Raw genomic sequence first — 16,614 nt, forward strand, 5'->3', positions numbered from 1 at the left:
AGATTGTATATACGACTTGCGTGTGTATCGTCTAAAGCAATAAACCAGAGAGCTTCTATGACCAGTTCCATCCCCCAGTCCCTATATCCCGGTTTCCCAAATTTTTCCAACTCCTCAAAAGTCCCATGCCGGAGTACTCAAAATCAACGCTAAATGAAGAACAAAATCTGTGTAGACAGATGCAGCAATTATCACTCCTCCAACAATTCAATCCCATCTAGACCGTATCCGAAGTCCATAATAACAGTCCGCGCATCCTGGCTAGTCGCCACAATCCGCCGGTAGTCCGACTGGACATTCAACATCCAGCTGGTGGTCCAGCCAGGCAGATCGATAGACAACTTGCCAGTTTCGGTGTCAAACACCTTAACAGTCATATCGTAACTACCGCTAACGATCCGCTTGTTCATGCTGTCAAGGTGAAGCGACCGGATTAGCGAGGAATGGCCTCGGAGCTCATTGACCATCTCGCCGGTATTGGCATCGAACTGATAAATGGTCTTATCATTGCCACCTGTCAGGATCGTTCGACCATCATCACTGAACTCAATACAAGCAAGACCACGGTCCTTGCTGTGAAACTCTTTGATGCAGTGACCTGAGGTGACATTCCACAGCTTGGCCATACCATCGCCACTCGCTGATACAACGAGGTCACCGCGCAGTTGCACAGCATTCACCGGCCCGGTGTGGCCGGATAGTTGCTTGAGAAGCGCACCTGTCTTGCGGTCCCACACGCAGATGGAACTGTCCTTCGAACAGGATACGATATACCGGTCGTCGAAACAGACGTCCAACACACCGGCGCTGTGGCCGATGAGACGATGGATTGGTCGGTAGTTCTTCTTAATATCCCACACGATGCAGCTGAAGTCTGAAGACCCAGTCACCATAATTTCCTCGTCGAACTTTAGGCAAAGAATTGAGGCACTGTGGTAGTCTGACGGGTTTTCCATTGGCGCAACAATACCCGCGGTGGGAGTTGATGGCGGGCAGATGGTAGCAAAGGGAGACTTGCCCGTGGCCTGCTGTGCCGGGTTGTTCACCGGATCATCAGAGATAGCCAGATCGCCCGGGGGTGGGCCGATGATCTTCTGGCACGACCACGGGTAGTGGGCGTCCCACACACGAATGGTCCGGTCACGAGAACCAGTAATAATTTTATTTCTAAAACGTTTGTTAGCGGTGAAACATGCAGCGATGAGCTATTCTATCAACGTACTCATCAAATTGCGCACAATAGACGCTGTCTGTGTGTCCATGGAGATAGATGGCCGCAGCCTTGCCCTCCTTCCAGCGGTGCTCAAGAGCTCGCCGGACAAAGAACATCTTCTTCCAGTCCTGGTTGGGAATTGACTTCCCCAATCCGACAGGCTGCTTCGTCTTGGTCGCAGTGGGGCCCACTGGGCGCCGAGGGTATGCGCCACGGAAGACATGCTTCCAAACATGTGGAGAAGAAGCCTGTCGGTGCCATGATTTAGATACTGATTCTGAATCCATGAGGGATGCAGGATCCAAATATGAAAAAACATGGGCCGAGATCTCGGCTGGGAGGTAGGAGACTGGATCTATAGACGACGTTAGCGGCTGAATTAAGTTTGCTCGAATTCATGGTTCTTTACCAATGCGCACACAGCTCAAGTCGGATTTATCGGAGGGATCGCGCAGGTCAATTCCAATACCGCTCTCAGAATCCTGTGCCACTCTCGTATCGGATTTTCGAAGATCCCGCTCCGCCTTAGCCATTTCTACTCTGGCCAATTCATTCTGCGCAGCGGCAGCAGCCCGAGCGGCCGAGCCCGCAACCTTGTCATTCGGAAAAATGGGCGGCTCTAGTCCATGCCCCGGAATGGGACCTGGGACCGAAGAAGTTGGCGCATAGAAACTCTGCAGGGCAGAAACACTGTTGAGCGAGGGACGACGGTTGATGCTGATACCATTGGACCAGGCGCGGGACTTAGGAGCCCAGCCTCCCGACACGCCATTTCGCTTATGATTCGAGCCGTGGCTCACGGCATGGTGATAGTAGCCACTTTCGCAGCTGCACTCGCTGTCGTCCTCCAGTTCCTGAAAGCGCAAGTTCTGTTTCGAGGACTTGTTGCGCATCGAGACGGACAAGCGACGGCCCAGAGCCACTAGACCGTCCATTGGATGACGCAGACTCGAGAAGCTCTTGGCCGCACGGCGTCGAGGCACAGTCTCTGGAAACAACTCCGTGTCTTCCACCGCCGAGGCAGTATAATCGTGGCGAGCCTCCGCCAAGGAGGCCTCCTGCCACTGGTCGAAAGTGTTACCTTTCGGCGGGGCAGCCGAATGAGCCGCAGTTCGGGAACGAGGGCGTAGGGAGAGCGAGGGGCGGCGCCGCACGGAGATGCCAATGGAGTTCTCGCGTGGCGACATGACGTTGGTGATTGCACGGGCAACGAAGGCGAATGAACAACGGCAGATTTGATGCGATGCGATGCGATGCGTAAAAAGGCTCGGTACTCAGCTAAACACCGAGTATGAATGAGATTGGAAACGATTGAGCTTTTTCCGGTCCTGTCTATGTGTATGGGGTCGATCGAGGAATGAAAGCTTTCGGTGAGCGTCTCAGGGAGACGAGTCTAACGTATGAAACCCAAGACAGGAACCAAAAACAACACCAAAGAACAAATATAAGAGAGAGAATGAACAAGGAAAGACAGAAAAATCAAACGAAGGTGAGCAAGGAGAGAAAAGGGTGAATCGCCGAAGCAAAAGAATGAGCGGGTCCGAGAGTTGGGCGGTGAATCTCGGAGGAGTGATTGGCTCTGGGGCGAGGTCCTTGAAGTACTCTATACATTAAATGTCTTATAATTGTCCTGTGCTACGATGTACCGGTACTTGTAGCTCGTCTTCTCCGGCAAGGATTTAATTTTTTTTGGCACCTCGGGAGGCAAATCATGGGGGATTTACATCCGTGCGGAGTACTGATACTGCACTGACTACGCCCACTGGCCATGCGGACAAGTACTGGTACATCCGACTGCGTACCGTCAGCTGCGGGTGGCGGTTCAGCCTTTTCCGGTCCCAGGGAAACCGCTAAATTCGCCGACACTCGGGTGAAGTAGGGTTTTCAGGGCAGATCTGACACTGCCGTAAATCGAATATTGAAGATGCCGTCGATCCGGTTCGTGGTTTAGGTTGCTTAACCGTGATGTGGGTCGGTCCACTTTCAAGTTGCATCGATAAGGTCCAAGACAATGCAAGACAATATAATGCAACTATCTGGGGCAGACTTTTCAGTTTCAGTCCGGTTTCAAGAGGGCGTGCAGAATATGGCACAAGTAACAAAAGTACCAAGAAGGGACCTTCGGCCATCCCCTGAAAGTAAATACCAGAGTGGGTACGGAGGTATAAACCACCCGAGCGTAGGTAAAGATCATAATAATCATTGTCTATTTTTCAAATTGACACCTGAATACTCTCGCAAACCTTGTCCACAAAACCACGTTATACATCACCAGAACTCCCCAACCACCCCTGTCTCAGACACACCTACCATTCCCCTCCAGGGCTGCTTAACCAAAGACCTTCTCGTACCCAGTCAGGGTGAAGCGATAGTGAACATCCCCCTTCTTCATCCGCAGCATAGCCTCCTTCAGGCCCTCTTCCCCAATCGGGATCTCTTCCACCCAGCCCTTCAGCCCCTTATCAGCCGCCAACTGGAGCATCTCCAGCATCTCCCGACGGCTACCCAAGTGGCTGGCACCAATGAGCACGCCGTTGGAAATCAGGTTCTGGGCCTTGATGACCTGGCCCTCTTCCTCGGGCAGACCGACGCTGATCCAGCGGCCATGCACATCCATCATGGATAGGTAGCGCGCAAGATCGAAGCCCTCGGACGAGTTGGCGCAGTTGATAATCAGATCAAACGAGAACTTGTGCGGCTCTTCCCAGCCTTCCTCCGCAGTAGCGATGTACCCATCAGCACCCAGCTTCCGCGCATCAGCCTCCTTAGCCCGAGACCGTGAAATGGCCCACGTCTCAGCCCCAAGCGCCTTCGCGAACATAATGCCAAAGTGTCCGATACCACCCAGCCCGACGATGCCGACCTTCTTACCGGGCCCGGCGCCGTTTCGCACCAGGGGCGAGTACGCAGTCAGACCGGCGCACAACATCGGCGCCACGGTGTTGCTGGATAGTGCTTCGGGAATGGGGAAGACCCAGTGCTCGTGTGTCCGAACATGCGACGAGTATCCGCCCTGGCTGATAATCCCGGTATCCGGCCACTCCGATCCGTAGGTGTCCATCATCTGCACGGGGCAGTAGGTTTCGTTCTCGTTGCGGCACTGCTTGCACTCGCCGCACGAGTATGACTGCGCACCAACACCGACGCGTTGGCCCTCCTTGATGAGGGTGACCTTGGGGCCGACACGAGTGGCGCGACCAATGATTTCTGCGACTCATCAGGGACCGGAACGATATTTCTGTACGGTTTGAATTCTTACCGTGTCCCACGCACAGTGGGAACTTCTGTTCTCCCCATCCACCTGAAAGACGTGAGCTGGGACCAAGTTTGTTCGTTCATTGAATTCCTACCGCTGATGGTGTGCACGTCACTGCCGCAGACACCGCATGCCTCGATCTTGATATCAACGTCTGTGTACAAGTTAGACCTTCACCCAACCGTAACACAACAGGTCCCAACTTACCATGGTCACCAAACGGCTTCAACTTGTACTACAGCACTCCGGGAAACACCAGTTAGACAATCCTACAAAACTGCAACAGGAAACTCACGAAGCGCTTGTGGAACTGGGTAAAGGTCTCAGGTCCATCAACCTGGAAACCCTCAGCTTCCTCGGGATACGGCATTGTGTCGAGATATAGTCAATTTGAATCAATAACAAAGTAGAATATCCTGCACGAAGCTGGCCAGACGACAGTCTTAAAAGTAAAACCGAAAAGTAAAAAAAAAGTATCCAGCGTGGGGGTAAGGAGGGGTATATCCAGAAAAACCCCCAAACAAAATTCCAACTCCACCAGATTCCAGAAAAGCGACATGCCATTGCACCGAATACAACGTTGACCCCAGGTGACAACCGACCCGCCCCCGTGTCGACGGCCACAATCGGAGATGACACCGTACTGTAAAGTGGGCTCCACCGGCCAAACTACTGGCTCAAGCCCGGAAATCAAAGCGCAAGATTCTCGTCCGAGAAACAGCTCCTGCCAGAATTGAATCGAACACGGGAAATCATTTGAGCTACTTACATCGTGGCCTCATGCGACATAGTTAGCATGCGCATTCAATTGGCGTACTTCAGGCTGTTGCGCTTGGTGATAACGATGCTTGTCTCGTATCAACTCCGATCCGCTATTTTTCCGCCTATGAGCTGCGCAGGAGAAACCGGGCTCTGGATGGCCACCTTATCGTCTATCGTCGATAAGGAAGCATTGTCCCGCCTGCAGTAGGGCTTGGCATTAGGGCTCGAGCTAGGAATGACGACTATTGACGTTTAAAATATTTATTACGCAGGATATAGGGGGAGAAATTGAAGCCATGGCATGATTATATGCGACGCAGTAAGTAATCTTATTTGTTTTTACAAACACCCTTTCCATCGTTATAATTACGCCACATCGGGCAGCGACAACTCCACCTCCAATGCGCCCTTGATCTTCTCGGCGATCGTTTGGGCCTGGGCGTCACTGAGACGGGCCAGCGGCCGACGCGGGAATCCACCGTAGCCATAGTAGGATTGGATAGCGGACTTGGTGCCGGGGATGGCGGACTTGGTGAGGACCCAGTCGGCATCGCTGAGCTGTTGCTGGGCCTGCATAGCCTCGGCGAGCTTGCCCTCGGACCAGAGGTTGAAGATCCGCACGCACAGGCGCGGGATCACGTTGGCACCACCGGCGAGGATGGCGGATCCGCCAGAGACGAGAGTCTGGAGACTGAAGTCCGCGACCCCGCCGAAGGCAACGTAGGGGTGCTTGGCGTCCGGCTTGGAGACGGTGGGAGCGGCGCGCTGGGCAGGGGCTAGAGGGGAGGAAGGAGTGATAGCACCGAGAGCGGTTGCGACACGGGTCAACTTGCCGGTGTTGGCGCAAGTGAACTTGGTGCCGACGATGTTGGGGTGCTGGGAGATGCGGATGATGAGGTCGGAGTCCATGTCGATACCGGCGACGGCACCGGGGTAGTTGTATAGGATGATAGGCACGGGAGAGCTGTCGGCCACAGCAGTGAAGTACTCGTACAGAGTCTCGTCGTTGCCGACGGCAGCCCGGTAATAGCTGGGCGGTACGATTAGGACATACTCGCCGCCGGCCGCGGCAACTTCCCGACACAACTCAATGGTGCCGCGGATGCTGTTCTCGCTGGCGCCGGCGATGACTGGCACGTTGGTGAAACCAGCTTCATCGAGAGCGGAACGGGTTTCCCGGGTCACGGTGGCACGCTCCTGGCGCGTCAAGTGCACGGCTTCGCCATTGGAGCCCATCGTGACAAGACCAACGAGGCCGGCCTTGGCCAGACGCACGGCGTGGCGGCGAATCGAGGCAACATCGAGCTCCTCGGTCTTGGGATCGAAGAAGGTCATAGTTGGCGCATAGACGCCGGGGCGGAGAGGAGTGGGTGACATGATGCTGTAGTTGTTAGTCTTGGGGAGGATCAAATGAGTATGGTCCTGGCTTACAAGGAGTTGTAAGGTTAGAAAAGGATCGCAGAAAGACAGCTGGCAGCCTGTTTTTATTTGACCGGCCACCACGCTCCGTTACTCCTCCCCCACGTCGGTGGATTCTCCGATGCGATTTGTATGGCGGAGAAATCAATTCCGCCAATCAACATACACACGTCGAATGTGGGGTGACATCGCGCGTACAGTGTTCAGCAGGGTGAATGGTACTACGCTGGACTGATTATGATCGGAAAATTAAGTGAGTAGCTGCTGGTAAACGATAGCTACTAGATAGATAGTATAACACCGTTCATACCCTTTAATAAAAAGAGCTGGCGGCGTATTCTCATATTCTAGCACCCCGCGCCGATAAGATACGACATCGTCGGCTATTGGCATTTTCAAACGCCGGAAGAATTACGTCCAGCACCACATCTACCAAGATTCCCCATTATTTCTCTCAATTCCTCTTTTCTCCTTCTCATAGCCCCAATTCTACCTTGCTATCCTCTACATTGAAAGGAAATTCATCATGGCACCTCCCAGCGTATTGATGGTAAGCAGCATAAGCTCCCGTCGCATACAGCGCATGTTAATCGCATCAAATAGGTCGGCACCGGCGAGTACACCACTGGCTATGTCGGTGGTGGTGCTTCCGGCTCGGACAAGAAGGTTGGCGTGGTAGGCCTGACTCTGTTCGACCTGCGCCGCCGAGGCAAAGTGGGCGACCTGAGCATGGTCGGCGTGTCGGGCAAGAAGTTCCCTGGAATTCGTAAGTACACCCGAAGGAACAAATGAGCAATCAGACTAATAGAATATCCACAGGTGATCACCTGCACCGCAACATCTGCCAAGTGTACAACAACCTCGACACTTCATTCACCTCCTTCCCCGCCGACGACCAGACCGACCCAGACGCGTACAAGACGGCTATTGACGCCCTGCCCAAGGGCTCCGCAATCACTATCTTCACCCCCGACTCAACCCACTACCCGATTGCCCTATACGCCATCGAGCGTGGCCACCATGTACTAATCACCAAGCCCGCAACCCAGCGCCTGGCAGACCACCTCGCACTGGTCGAAGCGGCGCGCAAACACGGCGTTTTCGTCTTTGTCGAGCACCACAAGCGCTTCGACCCTGCATACTCAGATGCTCGCGCCAAGGCCCGCACTCTCGGCGATTTCAACTACTTCTACAGCTACATGAGCCAGCCCAAGAGCCAGCTGGAGACTTTCAAGGCATGGGCGGGCCGCGACTCGGATATCTCGTACTACCTGAACTCGCACCACATTGATGTTTGCGAGAGTATGGTTCCGGATTACAAGCCTGTGCGGGTCACGGCTACCGCTTCTCAGGGTACTGCAGCTTCACTCGGCTGTGTTCCCGAGACGGAGGATACTATTACTCTTCTGGTGGAATGGCGGCGCAAGGATGATCCTGCGAAGATTGCTACGGGTGTTTATACGGCCAGCTGGACGGCGCCGCAGAATGCCGGCGTGCACTCGAACCAGTACTTCCACTGTATGTTCCGGGCCCCCAATGGAAACTACGATTGTGACTGACATGGTACACAGATATGGCTGCCAATGGCGAGATCCGGGTCAACCAGGCCAAGCGCTCCTACGACGTCACTACCGATGAGCAGGGGCTGATCTGGGTGAACCCGTAAGTGAAGTTATTCTCGGCAAGGAAGACCATATGCTAACTTTGAGCTCAGCTTCTATATGCGCTATGCCCCCGACGAAGAAGGCAACTTCGGCGGCCAGACTGGATACGGCTATATCAGCTTCGAGAAGTTCATTGACGCCGTGACTGCTGTCAACGAAGGCCGTTTGACCGTCGACCAGCTGGATGCGCGTCCGCTGCCTACGCTGCGCAACACAATTGCCACCACAGCCATCCTGGATGCCGGCCGGAAGTCGCTGGACGAGCGGCGACCCGTGGAGATTGTCTCGGATGGTGGGAAGTGGGAGCTCAAGTGAAGTCGTTGAAATAAATACAAATTGTGAATACTACGATATAAAATCGACCCTGTTTAAAGCCATTATCGAATGTGGATGATAATTTTTGAAGTAAATAAGCGATTGTAATTGAATCTCTTGCTAAAGGCTCATGACTCCGTTGATGCCCTGACCGTAAGTAAACTCCGAGCTCGATTCAACTCCATAGCAGACCAGAAACCCCAGCAATTGAAGAAACATCCCGTGGTATCATACAAACGCTCGCGATCTCCCTAATATTCAACGACGTCCTCCCCTGACGATGCCGTCTGCTCCTTTGTGAAACCTAACGCGGCAGTTGGGACAATACCATTTAGCCGTGCGCGAGGGAACCTCCGATAGACCAACACAGTCCAGGTGGAACCATTCGCGATCACACTGCGAGCACGTTAGTATGATGTACTGTTGACAGGGAAAGGGAAGAAACTCACATCTGGATTCTCGCAGCAAATCATCGTGCCAAAACTCACATCTCCGCAGATACAATACCGAGGCTCATTTGCATCGATCTCCTCTACCACACCATCTTCATCGATCCGAACGTCTTGTGAGTCTCGAATGCTGATTTGTTTCTTGCCCGGCTTGGCCTTGCGTCGACCGTAACTAACAGCCGCGCCGCCATCCTGGCCATTTGAGACGGGTCCTGGAGCGGGTCGCTTGCGCTTCCTAGCTGGCGCAGGGAGGCTTGGCGCATGCGATGCCTCCCGAATTGGCGTTTTGCGAGCGGGTGTCGCACTCTTAATGCGAAGATCTCGCCCGACGGGTGCGGTGGTGGGGAGACCGCCTAGACCACCTAGTTCAATCGATGCGGCAGCAGCAGAGCGCCTTGACGAGGGTCGCGTCGCAGGTGGGGTGGGTGTTCCGGTTGGCTTTCCAGCCGATCGAGTGGAAGGACGGGATTCATTAGGCGAGGCCAAAGCAGGTTCTACTTTGGTTTCGGCCGGTGATGTTCGAGTTGCGATTGCAGAAACGGGACCACTGGTCGCTTCTCCCGGAGCAGTGGTAGCAGCTCCACGGCTTGATCTGCGGCGCTTGTGTGACCTCGGAGGGGCTGGATCTGGAGCGGGCTCAGGCGCAATGACTTCTTCCAATTCATCCTCTTCCTCGACAACAACCTCCTCCCGCTTCCTCTTGCGCGACGAGCGATTCGCTGGGGTAGCTTGGACGGAAGATTTCACCGGAGTTTCTCCGCCGTTCATTGCTGCCTCCCGTGCCAATTGTTCGCGTTTTAACTTCTTGGCTTCGTTCAACTTCATACCGCGGTTGCTTATCTTGGTCTCTTCCAAATTGCCCCCCTTCTCACCGCGGTAGGTCTCCTCGAGGTTGTCGCAATCAGTGAATTCCGCGCCGGTCCGCTCAGCCAATGCCTTGGCCTCCTTATAGGCATCCCAGCCACGGCCAGAAAGTGCAAGCTCACGCCAAACCATGACCTCGCTGGGTTGCCAAACGGCGTTCTTTTTCATCTTTTTCCGTAGCTTGGTCATCTCCCACTCCGTCAAACGGATCCACGGCATGTGTTCGCTTCCGACCTTCGCATCCGCAGGAGGAGGTTTGAGCAATGCAAGCGCGTTGCTTGTAGAGACTCCCACTCCCGAGCTAGGGCGGCGTGCTTTATCCTTCTTTGACGGCCTGGCAGGCTTGGGGGGAATAATATCCAAATCTTCGGCATCTGACTGTTCGGTACTGGCGATAGGGGAGTCAGGGTTGAAGCCCGCCAAATGATCCGCCGCCACACCTGAGCGGCGCGCCTTCTTCTTGTGACTGCGTTTGGGGTTATCCAGTCGGAGGGTGATACGCGTCGTTGACGCGTTGTCCTTCTTCCCGGGGCGCGCACGTTTCGGTGTAGGCTCTGGCGGCGGCGGTGTTGGCTCCGTAGAAGGCGGCCTTGGTAGTGCATCAAGCTTCTGCCTGATACAGCTCAACCGGTCGAAGTGGCGATCGATCACATCGTAGAGGCGGCATGCTTCCGCATATGCGGACTCGCGCGCATTGATCGCGCGATCAAGCTGGTGTGATATATCCCTGCGCAGAGCGATAGCGCTCGGTTGCTCATCGGGCGGAAGGTCTGGTAGTTGGCCGTATGTATTCGTCAGGGAGTCCACAGAATGCGCCGAGTGGAGGTAGCGCTCATCCAGACCGCGTATCAACGTGAGGGAGCGGATGAGATCGGCGGGGAGGTATTCCGTGTAGTCAATGTAGTCAGTGACAGTGGCCTGGGCATCTGGGTCGAAAGGGCCATCCAGAATGACCCCGCCACTGTGGTCGGTCTCGTCGGTCATGGCCATCTTGCGGGTCGACATGTGCGCCGTCTGGGACCACGCAGGAAGCACCAAGAAACGAGATACAATGGGACTGATAGCAAGAAATAGCCGGGATTCACATTCCCAAAGCCACAAACAAAGGAAGGCGACGGCGTAACAACGACGAACAACGACGAACAACGACGAGGCGTCGGTGGTAGCTGAGGAGCAAACAGCGGGTGATCTTTATTCCGGCGATCACGTGGTAACCCAATCGGGTAATGTGCTATGAGTCGCACCTGCCATAATGGGCAGGTGCCACATGCCTGTCTCATTTGCGCATAGCAAAACATGGAGTCCCACGTCGAAGGGCTTCCGGACCCGCTCCGGGCCTCTTCCAGAAATCGTGCGGCACCTGACTGCTTCGGAAAGACATACAGGTCGAGGTTGTATAGATCTACGAAAGAATTTGACAGTGTACGTGTAGAAACCTACATGGCTACCAAGTGTATAACGGGAGATTACGCCAAACAATTCAATAACGCTCTAGAGCAGAGAGGAAGCAATAAATCAGACTTCAATGATGATATTTGGAGACCCTGGTAGGAGAGATGAACTGATGCTGACAAAACATGTCAGAGATCCACAGACATCAGGTCATCCAAAATAAAATTCTGCACGGATTGTTCCATTCGTTTCCTGAGGTCTACTTTTACGGGGCAGGGAGACAAGGAGGCTCGGAGACGCGTGCCAGGAACTGCATCGTGCCCCACGATTATACACACTGACAGAGTCTAGGTTTTCCCTTGAAGTTCCTCTCGACCATCATGCACTTCCGCACCAAAGAGTTCTGCAACTACTTCAACAGGAAGTACTGTGCAGGATTTCTCCGATAAGTAAGGGTATAGAAAAGGAAATTTGTCCAAAGAAGTCAGCTGGGAATGAAGGTAGATCAACTGTTCGTGCCTCCGTATGGATGCCACGCCGTTGGCACCTCGTCCAAGCATCACCGACGCTACGTGACTCTGATCGGCCACAGTATGGCTAGCGACATCAGCCAGCTTGTTAAGACTGGCAGGGCAGTATTCCCAAGCCTTGGTAAGACCGAGTCGACATCCTGGAGGTTGCGGGATACCAACAGGCTGTGGCGGGTCATACGAAGCACGACCAATGCCAGGTCCATCTCTTATCTTCTATCACTAAGACGTGCAATTCACACATATCATGAGTCCTTCATTTTTCACGTCCAAGGGTGCTACCAGCTGGGTTACAGCTGCAGCGACCCCATCCCGATTTCCTAAGTATCAATGGGCTCCTGAGTTGACCAGCTCCCATTGACTGCGATATGCGTCATGAGCTACACAAAGGGTTCGTCCCAGATTTCCAGACATGCACTATAAACTACAGATCTGCTGATGCATCAAGAAGTCAGATAAGCTTAAAGTCAATCTAATCACTTTATCCTTTATCACTTAAGCTATCCCTTATCACTGACGCCATAGGCACATCGTTTGATTGTTGCGCCCCACCGCAGCTCTCTTCGATAACACTACCCCTCCAAAAACTACCCATTCCAGATCCACATTACCGGTTGATCACATCAGCCCCCAATACTCCCCCAAAATGACCAGTCAAGGACCCCTAACCGCCTGGCTGCTCTCCGCAACACCTCAAGCATTCAAACGCGCAACAACACACCCTTTCCTAGCCTCTGCCGGCCGCGGAGACCTCCCAAAATCAACTCTCTCACAATGGCTCGCCCAAGACAGACTCTACGCCCAATCCTACATCCGCTTCATCGGCCTTCTCCTAACGAAGATCCGCATGCCAGTCCATAAAGCAAACAGCACCTCCGCGCTAAAGCCATCCTCGGAACAGCGCGCCGTCGACATCCTAATCGACGCGCTGGTTAACATTCGCACCGAACTCCGCTTCTTCGAATCCACAGCCCATGACTACGGTCTAGACCTGACCGCCATCTCCGCCGAAGAGGGCGGCGCAGGTCTCGCCGAGTCTGGTTCCGGCGGTATCACCACGTCCGCAGGAATCTCGACTGCGGGCTCGGGGTCGTGTCCCGGTTCTACGGGTATAGCGCCCAGTGGTAAGAGTATCTCCACCGCCGCTGAGGGCGAGGGTGACATGAAAGCGGGGCACGGTCGCGAGGGACATCAGCTCTGCGGTGCGCAGGGTGAGTGTCAGATGCAGGCTGGTGGTGACGTGTGTAATCCGTCTTTGCCGCAGAATCCGCAGAAAGGTACCGATGAGTGCGAGCCGGGTCTTTCATCTGGTGGACATTCTGCGTCTGCGACGCCGTTCGAGTCGGGCGGGCCGGCTTACTTTGCGGCGACGCGGATCACGCGCGCGTATATTGATATGTTCATGTCGGCGGGGAGTTCGGGGGTGTCTGTGTTGGAGGGATTGGCGGTGCTGTGGGCGACCGAGGTGTGTTATCTTCGGTCGTGGAGGTATGCGGCGTCGTTTTTGAAGTTGAGAGACGGAGAGAGTAAGGAGGATGCGGATGGTGGGGCATTGAGGGAGAAGTTTATTCCCAATTGGTCGAGTGCAGAGTTTGAGGAATTTGTTGATCACATTGGGGATGTGTTGGATGAGATGGCTGCGCAGGTTAAGGGTGCCGAAGAGGCGGAGATGATGCGTGCACGGTGTTTGGAGTGGTGGAAGCAGGTTATTTGGCTGGAGGAGAGGTTCTGGCCTGTTATGGATTAATTGATCCATAAAGGGACGGTATACTTGGCAGTATTTTGGGATTGGTATGTCTTAAAAAGTAATTGTTATTTTATGTGGATCAAATCGTATGGATGTATCATACATTGATGGCTTCGTACGTACAGAGCCAATCGAGGCTAAGATGGCATACACAAGTAAGTCAGACAAGTTTAAGCGAAAAAAACGACAACAGAGGCCAGGCTTCTCAAATCAGAAACCCCGAAAACTCCTTTCTCCGCTGCATGGCCAGCAAACAGAAACACAAGAAGCAAGTAAGAATATAGCAGCCAAAAAAATAATCCTGCCAACACCGGTGAAATGCGGAGTTAAAAAAAAAAAGTAAAAGCAAAAACACAAAACACAAAACAAAAACAAAGTACAATTTGTGACAAGCATGTGGTACATCATGGACAACGCTTAAGTGGCTGTAGCTCGGGCAGCATTGCTTAACTGTCGATGGTAGGAACCGATGGGTTGGAAGCCACTGCAGGATGAATTAGTCGCTGTTGGAAAATGGTATTTAACCGAGGGTACATACCGAGCCAGGTCAAAGCCTGCGTTGCTCTCGTCTTCCTCGTCTTCCATTCTCTGCTCCTCCTTGCGCACTGCATTGGGCCCCTTCTCACCGCCATCCGACTGCAACGGCGGTAATGTCCGGCTAGAGCCAAGACCATTTGAAGTGCCGGGTTTACTAGGACTAGCCAAGTTGGGCGGCGGTGGACTGCTGCTGGGGAATCCTCCAATGATACGGTCGTCAGGCTCACCCTTTAACGGACTCATGTCCGGGACATGGCGGGCTGGCGTGCTTCCGATATCAGCAAACTTCCAGAACTGAGCCGGCGAGCTCATTGGCATAAATTTGGACGGGATCTGCGCGGTGCTGGGAGGCGGGAGTCGGGGTTGTTGGCGCTGGGGTGCCGGTGTGATCATTGAAGAAGGGCCTTCGTCATAGTACGATGACGAGAGCACTGGTGGTGAGCCGGCCACGTTGTCCGAGAGCCCGTATGCGCGGCTGAGGTTATTGGTGCTGTTCTGCGCTTGGCTAGAGCTAGCATGGTTGGTATGCGAGCGAGCTGGTAGCGGAGAGGGCTCTTCGTAGTCTCGAGGGCTCATATGTCGCAATGGGTGATCCGAGCCCATGCCCCGACCAATGCGCGAGCCACGCTCCGGAGTGTAAGCCTCTACAGGGGCCACTGGGAATGAACTGAACCCTGGAGACGAGACAGGCGGGGATTTCTTGGCTGTGGCTGAGAATGAAGAAGTATCCAATGAGGCAAGGTGCGCTCCACGCGTAGCGGACGATGGCGGCTCCTTGGTGGCAGGCGAAGAGGGAGCAGAAGATTGGGCACCCTTCCGCATCTGCTTCTTGCGGTACTCCTCACGGTGCTCTGCTGCAATTTGCCACTTCATTCCCTTTCCTGGCTCATCCGTCCTGCGGGGCACTTTCTGGAACGCCTTGTTCAAAGACAAGTTATGACGGATGGAGTTCTGCCAGCCACTCTGCGAGTGTCGGTAGAAAGCATATCGTTCCATAATCCAATTGTAGATGCTGTTCAGCGTAAGCTTCTCTTCTTCACTAGAGAAGATAGCCTGCGCAATGAGCGTGGCATAGCTGTAAGGCGGCTTCAGGTCCTTGGCCGCGTCCTTGCTGTAATCGATCTCTTCCGTGCTCTCCATCATCATACCGCGGTTGTAAAGCGGTGACTGCTTAGCCGTGCGCTGGCCAGCAGTATCAGGCGAGCGCGGGGGCGGCGTGACATTGCGATTGAGGAACTGCGGCGGCGGTGCTAATGAAGGGCCACCGGAGGACGAGGGTCTCGCCGACTCGGTCATCTGCGAGGCCTTGGGATGGGAATGTTGCGAAGCGTCCCAGGCCTGAGTAGCCGGGTCGGGTTCCTGGCCGCTGGCGATACGCTGAGCGCGCTCGATAAAGCTCGGGTGGATATTGGCGTCGTCACCGGGCGTCACAAACATCATCTGGCAGTTGGCCACCTCGATGATATCGCCGCAAGAGAGAATGGCATCGACACCGCGTTTCAGAATCGCATTGTTCAAACGGACACCGTTGCGGCCGTTAACCCGGATATGCCACGCAGGCGTCTGTTCGCCGTCATAAAAGATCTCGGCATGCAGACGCGAAACAAACTTGCTTGGGCCCAAATCGACATGCACGTCGGGGAGCGCACGGGCAGCGATTGTAACGGGACTTGATTGTTCATTGGATCTCTGCTCGCGGTCCGGTTCGCGGCCGATATTGACATGCAGCGTCTTGACGTAGTAGGTCCAGTTGCGGCCGGCGATCTTGGCGTAGGCCTGGATACTTTGCTTGTTCTCGGTCTTGGTATTGGAGTGGTCGCGAGTGACGCGCAATTCTTCGCGGGGCATATTTAGGTACGAGATTACCAAGTCGACGGTATCCTGATGAGTAGAAGTATCATGGTCCGCCGCCGAGTCCTCGGCTTCGTCGCCGGACTCGTGCTTGACTCCAGTTCGTGAAGGGGAGGCGCGGCGATCAACCTATGTTTCCAAATCGGAAGATCAGCCTATCTTGCGCACCGGCCATTTGGTCTCAGACCGGGACTCACCTTGCGCTTCTTTGCGGAGGGACGAGTGGGCGACGAGTCTGGTGCTTCCGCATCAGACGTTTCCTGCAGTTGAATTTCCTTGCGCCGCGCGCGACGGCGATTTGACAACGGCATTTTTCCTTGTAATTCCGAGAGTGCGTTTCAAAATGTTCGCAAGTAAAAATCAACCGATATGACCGACGCAGCGAGCGCGGAATGCGAAAAATGTGTGAAGTGCAAATCAGCCCGAGGCAGTTCGCAAACAACACAGAGGCAAAAAAGAAGGCGAACTCGGAGGCAAGATTTCAATCAAACAGCGAAAACACAACAACTCTGGATCCGGATTACACGCCCCAGTCTCGGAGGCACGCTCAGAGGCAGAACCAAAGAACGGCGGTCGTCAGAGCCACCCGATTGAGCGGATTCGCCACCGGCAAAA

At 54.2% G+C, this 16,614-nt stretch overlaps 7 protein-coding genes across 7 annotated transcripts; 2 read left to right on the forward strand and 5 right to left on the reverse strand.

Moving 5' to 3' along the window:
• Positions 1 to 191: 191 nt before the first annotated feature.
• Positions 192 to 2,400, reverse strand: N7498_003663 (F-box/WD repeat-containing protein; the record flags this gene model as incomplete). The annotated part of the gene is made up of 3 exons (XM_058450725.1): positions 192 to 1,167; positions 1,223 to 1,568; positions 1,623 to 2,400. 3 exons carry the CDS (start codon positions 2,398 to 2,400, stop codon positions 192 to 194), a joined length of 2,100 nt encoding a protein of 699 aa, XP_058310187.1.
• Positions 2,401 to 3,542: 1,142 nt separating this feature from the next.
• N7498_003664 (NAD(P)-dependent alcohol dehydrogenase) lies at positions 3,543 to 4,839 on the reverse strand (the record flags this gene model as incomplete). Its single annotated transcript, XM_058450726.1, has 5 exons — positions 3,543 to 4,420; positions 4,473 to 4,514; positions 4,564 to 4,623; positions 4,677 to 4,704; positions 4,765 to 4,839. The coding sequence occupies 5 exons, from the start codon at positions 4,837 to 4,839 to the stop codon at positions 3,543 to 3,545; spliced, it is 1,083 nt and encodes a 360-aa protein (XP_058310188.1).
• Positions 4,840 to 5,597: 758 nt separating this feature from the next.
• Positions 5,598 to 6,608, reverse strand: N7498_003665 (dihydrodipicolinate synthase family protein; the record flags this gene model as incomplete). The annotated part of the gene is made up of 1 exon (XM_058450727.1): positions 5,598 to 6,608. The coding sequence occupies one exon, from the start codon at positions 6,606 to 6,608 to the stop codon at positions 5,598 to 5,600; it is 1,011 nt and encodes a 336-aa protein (XP_058310189.1).
• A 568-nt stretch (positions 6,609 to 7,176) lies between these two features.
• N7498_003666 (Gfo/Idh/MocA family protein) lies at positions 7,177 to 8,629 on the forward strand (the record flags this gene model as incomplete). Its single annotated transcript, XM_058450728.1, has 5 exons — positions 7,177 to 7,200; positions 7,254 to 7,416; positions 7,470 to 8,168; positions 8,222 to 8,312; positions 8,365 to 8,629. 5 exons carry the CDS (start codon positions 7,177 to 7,179, stop codon positions 8,627 to 8,629), a joined length of 1,242 nt encoding a protein of 413 aa, XP_058310190.1.
• Positions 8,630 to 8,887: 258 nt separating this feature from the next.
• N7498_003667 (putative PHD finger domain protein) lies at positions 8,888 to 10,947 on the reverse strand (the record flags this gene model as incomplete). Its single annotated transcript, XM_058450729.1, has 2 exons — positions 8,888 to 9,025; positions 9,079 to 10,947. 2 exons carry the CDS (start codon positions 10,945 to 10,947, stop codon positions 8,888 to 8,890), a joined length of 2,007 nt encoding a protein of 668 aa, XP_058310191.1.
• Positions 10,948 to 12,510: 1,563 nt separating this feature from the next.
• N7498_003668 (putative transcription regulator PAB1642) lies at positions 12,511 to 13,611 on the forward strand (the record flags this gene model as incomplete). Its single annotated transcript, XM_058450730.1, has 1 exon — positions 12,511 to 13,611. The coding sequence occupies one exon, from the start codon at positions 12,511 to 12,513 to the stop codon at positions 13,609 to 13,611; it is 1,101 nt and encodes a 366-aa protein (XP_058310192.1).
• Positions 13,612 to 14,028: 417 nt separating this feature from the next.
• On the reverse strand, positions 14,029 to 16,310 carry N7498_003669 (putative forkhead transcription factor Fkh1/2; the record flags this gene model as incomplete). The annotated part of the gene is made up of 3 exons (XM_058450731.1): positions 14,029 to 14,095; positions 14,150 to 16,128; positions 16,197 to 16,310. The coding sequence occupies 3 exons, from the start codon at positions 16,308 to 16,310 to the stop codon at positions 14,029 to 14,031; spliced, it is 2,160 nt and encodes a 719-aa protein (XP_058310193.1).
• Positions 16,311 to 16,614: the final 304 nt, after the last annotated feature.

Source organism: Penicillium cinerascens (genome assembly GCF_028974065.1).
Source record: "Penicillium cinerascens strain IBT 15544 chromosome Unknown contig_24_segment0_segment0, whole genome shotgun sequence".
NCBI lineage: Eukaryota > Fungi > Ascomycota > Eurotiomycetes > Eurotiales > Aspergillaceae > Penicillium > Penicillium cinerascens.